At 39.3% G+C, this 12,983-nt stretch overlaps 1 protein-coding gene across 2 annotated transcripts in view; it reads right to left on the reverse strand.

The window, feature by feature from the left end:
* The window catches only part of GANC (glucosidase alpha, neutral C), a 60,686-nt gene that overhangs the window by 39,831 nt on the left and 7,872 nt on the right, over positions 1–12,983 (reverse strand). For both annotated transcript variants that reach the window (XM_084903115.1, XM_084903114.1), the window contains exons 5-6: positions 7,302–7,429; positions 1,398–1,580 (exon numbers count right to left, since the gene is read on the reverse strand). In XM_084903115.1, the coding sequence (XP_084759241.1) occupies positions 1,398–1,580; positions 7,302–7,429 (311 nt within the window). The remainder of the gene's footprint in view (positions 1–1,397; positions 1,581–7,301; positions 7,430–12,983) is intronic.

A 12,983-nucleotide genomic window follows, 5' to 3' on the forward strand; every position in this document is an offset into this window, starting at 1 on the left:
TCTATTGTGATCTGAGAGTTAGCATGGTATGATTTATATTCTTTAAAAATTTTAAGGTGTGTTTCATAACTCAAAATATAGTCTATCTTGGTGAATGTTCTATGTGAGCTTGAGAATGTAATCTACTGTTGTTGAATAAGGAAATCTATAGATGCCAATTATATCCAGTTGATTGATTTTGCTGTTGAATTCAACTATGTTCATACTGATCTTCTCTCTGTTGGATCTGCCCATTTCTGATATAAGGGTGTTAAGGTTTCTAATTACAACAGTGGATTCATCTATTTCTTCTTGCAGTTCTATTAGTTTTGCTTCAAGTATTCTGATGCTTTGTTGTTAGGCACATACACGTTAAGGACTGTTATGTTTTCTCAAATAATTGACCCCTTTATCATTACATAATGCTCTTTTTATTTTGTTTTTTATTTTTAAGAATAATATATTTTATTGATTTTTTACGGAAAGGAAGAGAGAGGGATAGAGAGCTAAAAACGTCGATGAGAGAGAAACATCGACCAGCTGCCTCTTGCACCCCCCCCCCCCCCCCCCCCCCCCCGCGACCAATGTACATGCCTCTGACCGGAATCGAACCTGGGACCTTTCAGTCTGTAGACCGACGCTCTACCACTGAGCCAAACTGGTTTTGGCAACATAATACTTTTCTTAGTTCCTGCTACCTTTTCCTTGTTCTTTTTAAAAATATATTTTTATTGATTTCAGAGAGTAAGGAAGAGGGGGAGAGAGAGAGAAACATCAATGATGAGAGAGAATCATTGATTGGTTGCCTCCTGCATCCCCTACTGGGGATTAAGCCCACACCTGGACATGGGTCCTTGACAGGAATTGAACGTTAGACCCTTCAGTCCACAAGCTGATGCTCTATCCACTGAGCCAAACTGGCTAGGGCATAACTTTCCTTGTTCTGAAGTCTAATCTTTCTGAAATTAATATGACTACTTTCACTTTATTTTGATTAGTGTTAGCATGGTATATCTTTCTCCATCTCTTTACTTTTAATCATGTGTTTTTATATTTAACATTTCTCATAGACAAGTCTAGGGTAACTCACATAATTGTAAAGAAATAAAGTGAAATTCTGATTAGTTCGTATTAATATTTATGAAGTCAACAGAGTGCTTTTTAAAGAAGGTGCAGTGGGTTGAGAATACCATTTCCTAGGATGTGTTAAAAGTGTTATGCTTGCAAAAGTATGGAAATCATTCTTATCATTAAGCCTGCGTTCACCTGCACAGGTGAAAGATGAAAAATTTCAGAACAATATTCCATAAAATAAGGCAAACCAATTTTCTGTATTGATGTATTATAGATGTAGGCCATTGATATTCACAATCAGGTTTTCTTAAATTCTTTATGTGCCAAGTAATGTGCAAAAATACCTTTGCTTGGGAGAAATCTGCAGATGCTCAAAATACAGTTGGCCTAGGGCATTTATGCTCATCACAACCTCTTCTTTAGACACCAAGTCTACTTTGAATGGGTTTGCCGTGATATGAAACTTTAGATCTCCTTTTTTATCTGCCAATATGAGACTGCCTGTATCTCCTGAACATGAAATCAGCCTAGAAAACAAAGCAGGAATAGAAAAACAAATTATTATAGGTTTTGGCTCAATTTCTCAATTCAAATTCATTAATTAGTAAATCAATATTCATGTGACGTAGCATAGATAAGGCAATGGCGAGCCATAACTGAGAGCGTAGGCTTTGGTGTCAGAGAGCCTGGATTGAAGATAGCTCCATGCAATAGGAATATCACTTTGGACAAATTAATCTTTCTACTCAGTTTCCTCATCTGTACTGTGGAAATAATAAAAGCAAGAATAAATAGATCCAGTCAAGATAAATGTGGTACTTGCATACTCCCATGACATAAAAAATACAACTACAGAACAACTATCATTCAGAACCACCTGAAATCTAGCTGAATGAAAACATATAAATTTGCACTTCAAAAACATATTCAGAATTATTTTATTAATTTTTATTACTCCCACCCAGATCTATTTGATGATATTGAAATACAACTATAAATACAATTCAAGATTGTATTTATACAATCTATACAATTTATACAATCTATAAGTATTTATACAATCTATACAATTTATACAATCTCTCTATATAAATTCCTAATATGCAAATAGACCCAACAGCAGAAAAACTGAACAACCAGTCTCTATGATGTGCGCTCACCACCAGGAGGTGCATGCGAAACATGGCGGGCTGTAGCAGGTGGCAGAGCACCGAACATGGTGGGCATTGTCCGCAGTGGGATGGTGCAGCAGGTGAGGGGGGGGCACCAGACCAATGCGGGGGTGCTGGTTGCTGTCATCAGGGCAAACCTCTGGTGGTTACTGAAAATTCTTTTCTCCTGCGTGCTGTGGTCCTACAACTAAGGATATAAAGAAGCCACATAGAGACTGGTGGGAGTGATGGAGATATGGTGGACAAAAATCAGGAGGGATATCTTTTCTGCAGAGGTCCAACCTGAGGAGTGAAGAGTTTCAGCCCCACAGAAGGCTCCCAAGCCCAGGGTTCCAGTGCCAGGAAGAGATTCCCCATAACTTCTGGTTGTAAGAACCAGCCAGGACTGTGGCTGAGTGAGACAGAGAGCTTCTGGAGTCCCAGGTAGTTCCTCTTAAAGGGCCAGAACACAGACTTACTCAGACTCACTCTGAGTTCCAGCACTGGGGAAAGTTTGAAAGGCACCATGGGTCAAATGGAGAGGAACTGAAGTGTCTGGCATCAGGGTGAAAGTTGGAGAGGCAGCTTTCTCCCAAACAGAAGTGCTGGCAGAGGTTATTGCTCCTCTTCTAATCCCTTACCCCAGAGAGCTGGCAGGTGGGGGCTAAATCTAAGTTTTCATCAACCTGGCTATCACTGTTCATCCTGACCTGGTGATTTCCTGAGACCCCATCACAACAACTTGTAGGTTCATTCAAACTATTTTCAGTGGATTTTCCACATGAAGGACCTGTCTTGGCTCATGCTTCAGGCTTTCCTAAAAATTCTCAAATAAGCAGCATCCAGTCTCCTTGGTGCAAATGGCTATCACCTTGCTTTGTCCTGACATGGTCATTTCTCTGTATTAGCTGTGTCCTAATCTCCTCTTCTTAAAGGACACTAGTCATTTAGATTATGGCCTGCCTCACGACCCAATTTTGACATAAATCCCTAATATGCAAATAGACCCAACAGCAGAAAAACTGAACAACCAGTCTCTATGACGTGCGCTGACCACTAGGAGGTGCACACGAAACACGGCGGGCATCTGTAGCAGGTGGCAGAGCTCAAAACATGGTGAGCATTGTCCGCAGTGGGATGGTGCAGCAGGTGAGGGGGGCGCCAGACCAAGGCAGGGTGTCGGTTGTTGTCATCAGGGCAAACCTCTGGTGGTTACTGAAAATTCTTTGCTCCTGCATGCTGTGGTCCAGCCTGGCACTTGCACCTGCTGCCAGCGCCAGCCCCGCTCGCATCTGCTGGCCCTGATTGCTCCTCAAGGCTCCTCCAACTCCCCCTGCTCCTGAGGGGTGATTGGGGACAGTAGCTGCTTTTCACACCTGCTTGCACCCACTGCCGGCGCCTGCCCCAATCACTCTGCGCTGTCAGAGGGTGTGAGCAGGGTCAGCACCATCAACACATGGGATCAGCGGTTGTGGGAGTGGGGCTTCAGGCAGACTGGGTGCCACAGCGGGAGGAGCTAGGCTGGGGTGCAAAGGATGGACCAAGACTCGCCCCTGTGCCCATTGCAGCTTTGTGGCCCACAGTTCCTTTCAAGGTGCACGAATGCATGCACTGGGCCCTAGTATCTAAATTAGTGACATTGTGAGATACAAGGGATTAGGTTTTTAACATATAAGTTTGGCAGGGAGCACACAATTCAGCCAATAACACTAATCTCATCCTCTAATGAAAATCAGGTCTTCAGCTGAAACCGGTTTGGCTCAGTGGATGGAGCGTCAGTCTGCGGACTGAAGGGTCCCAGGTTCGATTCCGGTCAGGGGCATGTACATTGGTTGTGGGCACATTCCCCAGTAGGGGATGTGCAGGAGGCAGCTGGTCGATGTTTCTCTCTCATCAACGTTTCTAGCTCTCTATCCCTCTTCCTTCCTCTTTGTGGAAAATCAATAAAATATATTTAAAAAAAAGAAAGAAAGAAAGAAAGAAAGAAAGAAAGAAAGAAAGAAAGAAAGAAAGAAAGAAAATCAGGTCTTCATAGCCTTCAAATCCAACTAGTTCAGCTAACCAACCTCACGTTCCCATCCTTAATTATCTGTTGCTTCTACTCACTGACTATATCAACCAAAACTCAACTGTAGAAAACAGAAACAACTCTGGCTATTTTAAGCAGAAAGTAAATAGCTTAATATGGGGGAATTAGGAGCTTACAACATCATGGGAAGGGTTGAGGTAGCAGGTTCCTGTCTGAGCATCTAGAAATGACCCCTAGAACAATCCTATATAATAAAAAGCTAATATGCAAATTGTCCCCTCTGGAGTTTGCCCGCTATAATGTGTGCTGACCACCAGGGGATGGTGCAGAATGAGGCCCTAGCTGACAGCCAGCAGCCAGGGGAAGGAAGGTCCCAATTGGCCCTGATCGTCAGCCAGGCCTAGGGACCCTACCCGTGCACAAATTTCATTCTCTAGGACTCTAGTACTACATAACTATATGGCCAATGGAACTTCCATCTCAGCTAGAATCAGGAAATTGGGTAATCAGAAGTCACTGTGGCAACTGCTGGGGCTCCAGGATCATGCCACTGTAGCTGCAATCCAGAGATCAGGAAACCACCGCATTAACCAGTGTAGCTTTAGAGTCATTCTATGTCTTCCAACTTCATACCAGCAAAATGGGAAACTCAGTTCTGAAATCAAGATACCTATAAATGCTTCTGATTGATGGAACCTGACTGACATCTGAAACTAGCTACATGGGAATCTGGGAAATGGAGAGATGTAGTTTTTAGCTCTAGTTACTACAATAGCCAAAGGCCTTCTACAAAGAGACTGGAATAGAAGAAGATTTACTACATAAAGTTGATATCACCCTGACCCCCAAACATGGCAAAGACAGCACAGAAAAAGAAAACTACAGCTTTGACAAGCATTTAATATCCAAAATATATAAAGAACTCATTCAACTTAATACCCCAAACCAATTAAAAAATGGGTAGAGGACCTGAACAAACACTTCTCCCAAGAAGACAACATACAAATTAATGGTCAACAGACATATGAAAAGATGCTTAACTTCACTTGCTATTAGGAAATTGCAAATCAAAACTACAATGAATATCACCTCACAACTGTTAGAATGATTATCATCAACAAGGCAAATAATAACAAATGTTGGATGGGTTATGAAGAAAAAGGAACCCTCATTCACTGCAGTGGGAATGTAAACTGAGGGCCACTATGGAAAACAGCATGGAGGGTCTTCAAAAAATTAAGAATATAGTTACCATTTGACCCAGCAACCCCTCTTTTGGGTCTACCCAGAAGAAAACATTTATTTAAAAAATAGCCGAAATCGGTTTGGCTCAGCAGTAGAGCGTTGGTCTGCGGACTAAAAGGTCCCGGGTTCGATTTCGGTCAAGGGCATGTACGTGGGTTGCGGGCACATCCCCGGTCAGGGGTGTGCAAGAGGCAGCTGGTAGATGTTTCTCTCTCATCGACGTTTCTAGCTCTCTATCTCTCTCCCTTCCTCTCTATAAAAAAATCAAAAAAAAATATATATATATAGATGCACACCTATGTTCACTGAAGTGCTATTCATGATGGCCAAGATACGAAAACACTGAAGTGTCCTTTGACAGATGATTAGATAAAGGAGATATAGTACATATAGTACATATATACAATGGAATACTACTCAACCATAATAAAAGATGAAATATACTGTCATTCGTGACAACATGGATAGATCTTGAGAATGTCAAGCTAAGCAAAATAATGATTTCATTCATGTGGACTATAAAAACTGAAAGTTACAAGTAAACAAACAAGATAAACAAACAAACAAAAAAACTTATCACCAGAGACAATATGGTGGTTACCAGAGGGAAGGAGGGAAAGGTAGTAAGGATTAAAGGAGTCAAACAGATGGTGACAGAAGAAGATTTGACTTTGGGTGGTGGGCACACAGTGAAATATACTAGTGCAGATGATGTACATACAATTGTATACTTGAAACCCATATAATCTTAACCACAATAATGTCAATGTCACACCAATAAACTTTAAAAAAAGAAAATATATACACACAACAAGAAAACTACAGGCCAATTTTACTTATGAACACAGATATAAAAATGTTAAATGATCTACTAGTAAAATGATTCCTTCAGGATAGTAAAACATAATATAGTATGACCAAGTGGAGATGTGTGTGTGTGTGTGTGTGTGTGTGTGTGTGTGTGTCTGCCTGTGTCTTACATATACAATCATTTGCCAAATTGAAAAGCCTGGAGAACAGTTTCTTTTTAATTCCCATTTCCTAAATATTGGCATATAGTAGTGGCTTAATGAATACATATTTTAAATTTATGATGGTTCTATCATAACTGAATTAATTTCTCATTATAACCTACTGATCTTTTATTTTCATGGAAATAATAAAAATTAATTTTCATGGAAAAATAATCTACATGAAACTATAACAATGTAGTGAAAAATTAAAGCATCTGGCATAATCTTATATTCCTTTAGGGGAATAATATGAAAAAATAACAGAAGTCAACAGGCAGAACCAAATTGAGATATCGCTAGAAATTGTGCTAAGAAGTGATAAAAGATTCTGCAGGTATATGAAAATGCTTTAATCCCCAAAGATTTTATTTCACCTAGAGACTGATTATTAATTATCTCTGCTTCTAAGTCAATTAGATGTTATACTTCTAGAACTATTCTTAATTAAAAGTGAGTCAATCTAACTAAGTATGGGAGTTTGGATAGTGTATTAGATCTCTGGAGCCCTGCTGATAATCAGAGTGAGTAAATGAAACAGCTCTTCTTCTATTTGCTCCTAAAAGTCTGGCTGATCAACTAGGTATTTGCTTTGTGAGGAAAGAAGGGATCAAAAGCTCTATCCTCTAAGTGTTGACGAGTCAAATGGTAGATGAGAATATAGAATGGATTATTTACAAAATAGAAACTCACTCTGCAAGTGACTGTGGATTTGAATAAACAAACTATGAGATATACACAAAATCTACTACTCTAAGCATGATAAAATAACTTTGTGAGAGTGTACTCAAGATATCTTGATCCTCGGCTTACCTTACAGTACTTGGTTTGCTTGTGATGACATCTGGGACTTCATACCTGGGCTTCAGGGGAGCTTCCTCATTGATTTTAAGCCTGAAGATATTTCCCTCTATACCAAAAACTTCAGCCGAAAGAGGAACCTGGGCACAGACATGAGATTAATTTCCATAGGTTAACCCAGTGATGACCAGTTCTATAGCCAAATGGCAATAATTAGAAAATTATGTTTAAATTATTACAGGCCAAGCAAACTGGAGAATAATGGTAATCATGAAGAGATAAAGTTCCCCAAATCTATTGCATATATGTACTTGCTTGGCTATACCTGTGGGAGACAAGAAACACTTCTATGTGTTTTGTGGCCAGTAAAACATATAATTGTCTGAACCAGGACCTTCAAGAGTGGTCTCTATTAATAATTATACTGGATTACACACATAAACTCAAATTGCTCTTGCAAAATTGAGACATATTGCCACTGTATCTGACAAACTACAGATGTCTATAGAGTAAGAGTTTGATGTTAAAACTAGAATAACTGAATTCCAGCTGAATGAAAGATGAAGGGTAATAAGCCATGGAATAGAATAGAATAGAGAGTAAAACAGTGGTCATTGGAGCTCTCTAGCATAGATATACGAGGCTTGTTATATTAAAATCAATGTTTTTCTGTACATCGGAGCATATGGCCTTGGGAACTTTCTCAAGAGGCTGGGATATTCTCAGCTTTCTTAAGAGGCTTGGATTTTTCTCAGTTTTATTAAAAGGCTTGGCAGCTTAGGTAAAATTCTGCTTACAGTGGGAGATGGAAGCAATATAGAATTATAAAGAGAATACAGGATTTGAAAAATAAAACACAAAACAACAAAACCCAAGATAGTAGAAGGGGCTTCATTAAGGTTACAAAATGAGACATTTATATCAGAGAAATATTTTAAGACTGTGTTTTTCAACTGTTGTGCCATGATACACTGGTGGATTGCAAACCCTTCATTTAGTGTGATGGCAAATTCTGTTATCACTGGGGACATTGTTACTATAATGTATGTAAAATGAAAGGCTAAACTGGGTAGGTTGTGTGACATACTAGTAGTATAGAGCAGATACAGTGTGCAAGTAAGAGATAGGAAGTAGGAGCATATCAAAGCAGCACCAAAAGAAGAGATGTTATTGGAACCTAGCTTTGGGAATACAGAAAAGTAGTCAGGGCACTTAAACGGTGACATGACACTGAAGGGTGACCAGGTAAATAGTGCAGTGGCTGTGGCTGCTTTTATAGACATTTTAAAGACAGACTTCTGTTGTAGTAGTTATAATATTGTAATTATTTGCCCCAGATTTATTGAAATGTAATAAATAAATCTGACATGCAAACTGTCCCCTTGGGAATACTACCGCTCACTATGACGTGCGCTGACCACTAGGGGGCGGCACAGAATGAAGGAAGGTCCCCACCGCAGCCAGAAGGCCCTGATCGGCCCTGATCACTGTCCAGTCTAGGGACCGTATCCATACACGGGGCCACTAGTTGGTGTATAGCATTGTGTAAGTTTAATGTGTACACCTGTATACTGCAAAATGATTACCACCATAATCTCAGCTAACACTTGCATCATGTCTCATAATTAGCATCTTTTTTTGTGGTGAGAACATTTTAGATCTACTCTTTTAGAAACTTTCAAGTATATAATAGAGTATTATTAATTATAATCACTATACTGTACATTAGATATCTAGAAGTTATTCACCTTAGAGCTGAAAGTCTGTAGTCTTTAACCAGCATAGCCTCCCCCCCCGCATCATACTGTCGTTATTGATTAGATGTTTAAAGTTCTTTTATATATTTGAATTATTGTGCTGTCAGAATTCTAAATTTGAAAATGTGTCCAAATATAAAGTTAAAATCCTGTTAGATTACACATTCTCTCCCAAATTAGACATATATTTCTATTGCCCTCCCAAATTCAATTCAACTAACATTTATTTGGTATCTAATATTGTGATGCGCTGTTTGTTTGTTGTGAAAAAGATGACAATTTACGTTTAGGGAGATGGCAATTTAGAGACAAAACATACATAGTAAACATAAAGCATTTTATGCTGAGTTAGAATGACAAGGAATGTGCTGTGGGAGAACAAGGAAGGGGAATATTAATGATGATTCTAGGGAGAAGGGTTCTGGGAAATCGCTTCAGAGGAAGACGGACTTGAGCAGGGCCTTCAGGGACGTTGGGAGGCAAAAATGGGCAAAAAAAAGAAAAAAAAGTTAAGCAGAGGGTACATGGGTTGTCTGTCCATATATGATTAACAAATTGTGTCTAATTTATGCACTCAGAGATCCTACTATTTTAGTGAAATGGCTTTTAAAAAATTGTTTTTTTAAAACCAAAGACTGGTCTATATGATTTATTCTTGAAGCTGCATCCCAGGAAAGAATCCGAATTTGTAGCAATAACCCTGCTTTTACACAATAACCTTATGCAACCAAACTTAAAAAGCTCCTTTTTCTTGTCTTTTTAACTTAATTAAGCAAGCCAATTTTTCCAGTTAGGTAACACTTTTTAAGGTCAACAACTAGATTCAATCTTATCTCTTACCACCAACATTAGCTTCATGTTCCAAGCATATAATTTCTTTAGTATACATTTGCTCCTATAATCTGTTTCATGCTGTTTTTAGTGGCTTAAAAATTTTTAAAAAAATAGCAGTGGACTCTCAGAAGTTCAATAATAAAAGCTATTCAGGTTGAAGATAGTGGGGAGTAGCTCACAACGCCAACCTTTAAGCCCCCTCTCCTCTCTGCATGGCATGGAGTGTGAGACACCTCCATGGAGGACTCAGGGCTCTGTGGATGAGTTTATGAACCACTTCCCTGGGCTTCTTAACTGCCAGTTATTGCCCAATTCTTCCACCAAAATCTTGCTGTGTCAAAGAGTCTGGCCCTAGTCAGTTTGGCTCAGTGGATAGAGCATTGGCCTGTGGATTGAAGGGTTCTGGGCTCCATTCTGGTCAGGGCATATCCCTGGGTTGTGGGCTCAATCCCCAGTGTAGGGCATGCAGGAGGCAGCCCATCAATGGCTCTCTCTCATCATTGATGTTTCTCTCTCTCTCTCCCTCTCCCTTCCTCTCTGAAATCAATAAAAATATATATATTTTTAAAAGTTTAGACATGAATGTTTTATTCTCCTATCTAAAACATTAAGAATTTCTAGATATTCCAGTTCTTCTTTAGGGATCTGTCTAGACATTTATTAAATAATAACATACAAATAAATTATCCATTCTCTTTCTCTTATTAGTGATGAATGGAAATGACAATGAAAAAATATGTTAAGATAAATATTTAAGTTAGATCATTTCAATTAAGAATTATTTAATGTTAATACTTAGATAATAGTAGCAGTTACACTCAAATTACAGCAAGATAAATTCATGTAAAATAAGTAAAGAAATATATAACATTTTAAATGAGGTAAGACAGCTTTACTCCTTTAAAAATTTTAAGATGTGTAAATGTCCACCTATACAGAGAAGATGAGATAAATCTTCAGAGAAAGGAATATATTTTGGAGATTCCTTTTAGTACAAGTCTCTACTTGTTTTTTTTATAAACCTTTATTCAGAGGTTTACCTCTCATAGTTTGGGAAAAAATATTAATTCCCTTTTTCTATTTGATTTCCCCCATACTTAATACAAAACCTGGTAGTCTGTCACCCACAAGTCAAGTTTTTTTTTTTTTTTTGCCATATGGGCAAAAATATCAGACAGGTTGTAAAAATCATGGCAGTAGAAACAGTCTTGACTATGTATTCAAGTAGTGGCTTGATCATAATAATATTAAAACAAAACTTTTTTGCCCTAGCTGGTTTGGCTCGCTGGATAGAGTATCGATCTTTGGACCCAGGTTTAAGTCTGGTGAAGGGCACATGCCTGGGTTGCAGGCTCGATCCCTGGTAGGGGGCATGTAGGAGGCAGCCAATCAATGATTCTCTCTCATCACTGATGCTTTTCTCTCTCTCCCTGTTCCTTCCTCTCTGGAATCAATAAAAAAAATATTTTTAAGAAACCAAAAAACTTTCTGTTCACCCAGAAATGGGAATCACAACTACTAGAGACTGTGACTGAGTTAACAAATGCCCCTAAAACACACATTTAAATGGCAGTGGGTATTAAAAAGGGAAATTATGACCTCCAAGTTCTCCCTGATGGACAGAGTTCTCGTTTTTTCCTCTGGCACCAGGTCTTTCTACTAGACTATATGGAACAGTTAACCTAAAAGGCCTAAAAGAGTGAGCAAAAAACCTCAGCAACAACCTCTTGATCAAGACCTCCAGGGATTCAGAGAATGGTCTAAGATTTAATTAAATTGCCATAGGGCACCAACTGTCCCTTCCATAGTCGCAGCCAGCTGGTTTATTGCAAGCACCGATTCCCTATGGAGAATGTTAGCACATTCATGCCGGGTTAATGCCCATCTCCAAGTACAACTAGCCTGTTTAGGTGTGCTTCTGGTTGTTTGGCCAGTTTCCAAATTAGCTGCCTGTTCCTGGCCATTTCTGCAGAAACAGTGTTGGTTAAAAAATGGTAGTTGTGCCTTATCCTCTGAGGAGGTAGCTGGTTGGGCAAAGTCCTATTTTCATCAGGCTTAGATGAAGAGACAAGGGGTTACTTCATGAAAGTGCTCAGATATATATCCCTTCATCCTTGGAGAAGCTGCTAGAAGTGTTGTCTCTGTTGAAAACTTGCACACAGGCTGCAGAAGAAAGTAAACAATGTCATGAGAAAGCATCAAAATTAGCAATATGAAGTAGGTCAAAGACAAGATAAGGCTTTTTAGCTAGTCTCAGAAGACAGCATAAATTTCCCTGCTCTGATGTCATAAGACTAGGTCTTCTCTGTTTTTCAATCCCGGTCAAATTTTCACTGAAGGTAAAAACTAAAACTACTATAACAAAAACAGTTCTAAAAAAGCTGTCAACATTGTATTGATAACTCCTTTCTTTTTAGATTTTCTTCTGTAAGCTTCTTTATCAAATATCTACCTTATTCTTCTGTCATTAGAAATAGGCAAGATACTACACTGGGATCCTACTGAGAAAATATATGCATTTGAACCTGCAAACAGCTCTTCTTCAAAGCCTGACCTGAGATAATACACAGGGTAATACTTCAGCTTGTATTATAACACTAGGGACCAGTGCACAAAATCCATGCATGGATAGGGTCCCTAGGCCTGGCCAGCAATCAGGGCTGATCGGGGCCTTCTGGCTGCCTGCTGGCCCGTGGCGGGGGGGGAGGGGGGGGTTGCCTCCCTTCCCCAGCTGCCAGCTGGGGCCTACATTAATTCCGTGCTGATGCCTGGTGGTAAATGCACATAATAACAAGCAATAGAACTCCCGGTCCCAGGTCAATCTCCCATGGGGACACTTTGCATACTAGCTTTTTATATATATATAGATTACTGTATCCCAGGAATATTATGTTTGCTATGACTGAATTATATGTCCCCCCAAATTCATGTATTGAAGCTCTAACCTTCAGTGTGATGGTATTTGGAGATGGGACCTTTGTCAGGTGATAAGGTTTAGATGAGGTCATGAGGGTGGGGTCATGATGGGATTAGTGCCCTTACAAGAAGAAATCAGAGTTAGCTCTCTCTTCACCATGTAAATATACAGCAATAAGATGACAAT

The sequence above is a fragment of the Pipistrellus hanaki genome (assembly GCF_964339955.1).
Source record: "Pipistrellus hanaki genome assembly, chromosome: 1".
In the NCBI taxonomy this organism is placed as follows: domain Eukaryota; kingdom Metazoa; phylum Chordata; class Mammalia; order Chiroptera; family Vespertilionidae; genus Pipistrellus; species Pipistrellus hanaki.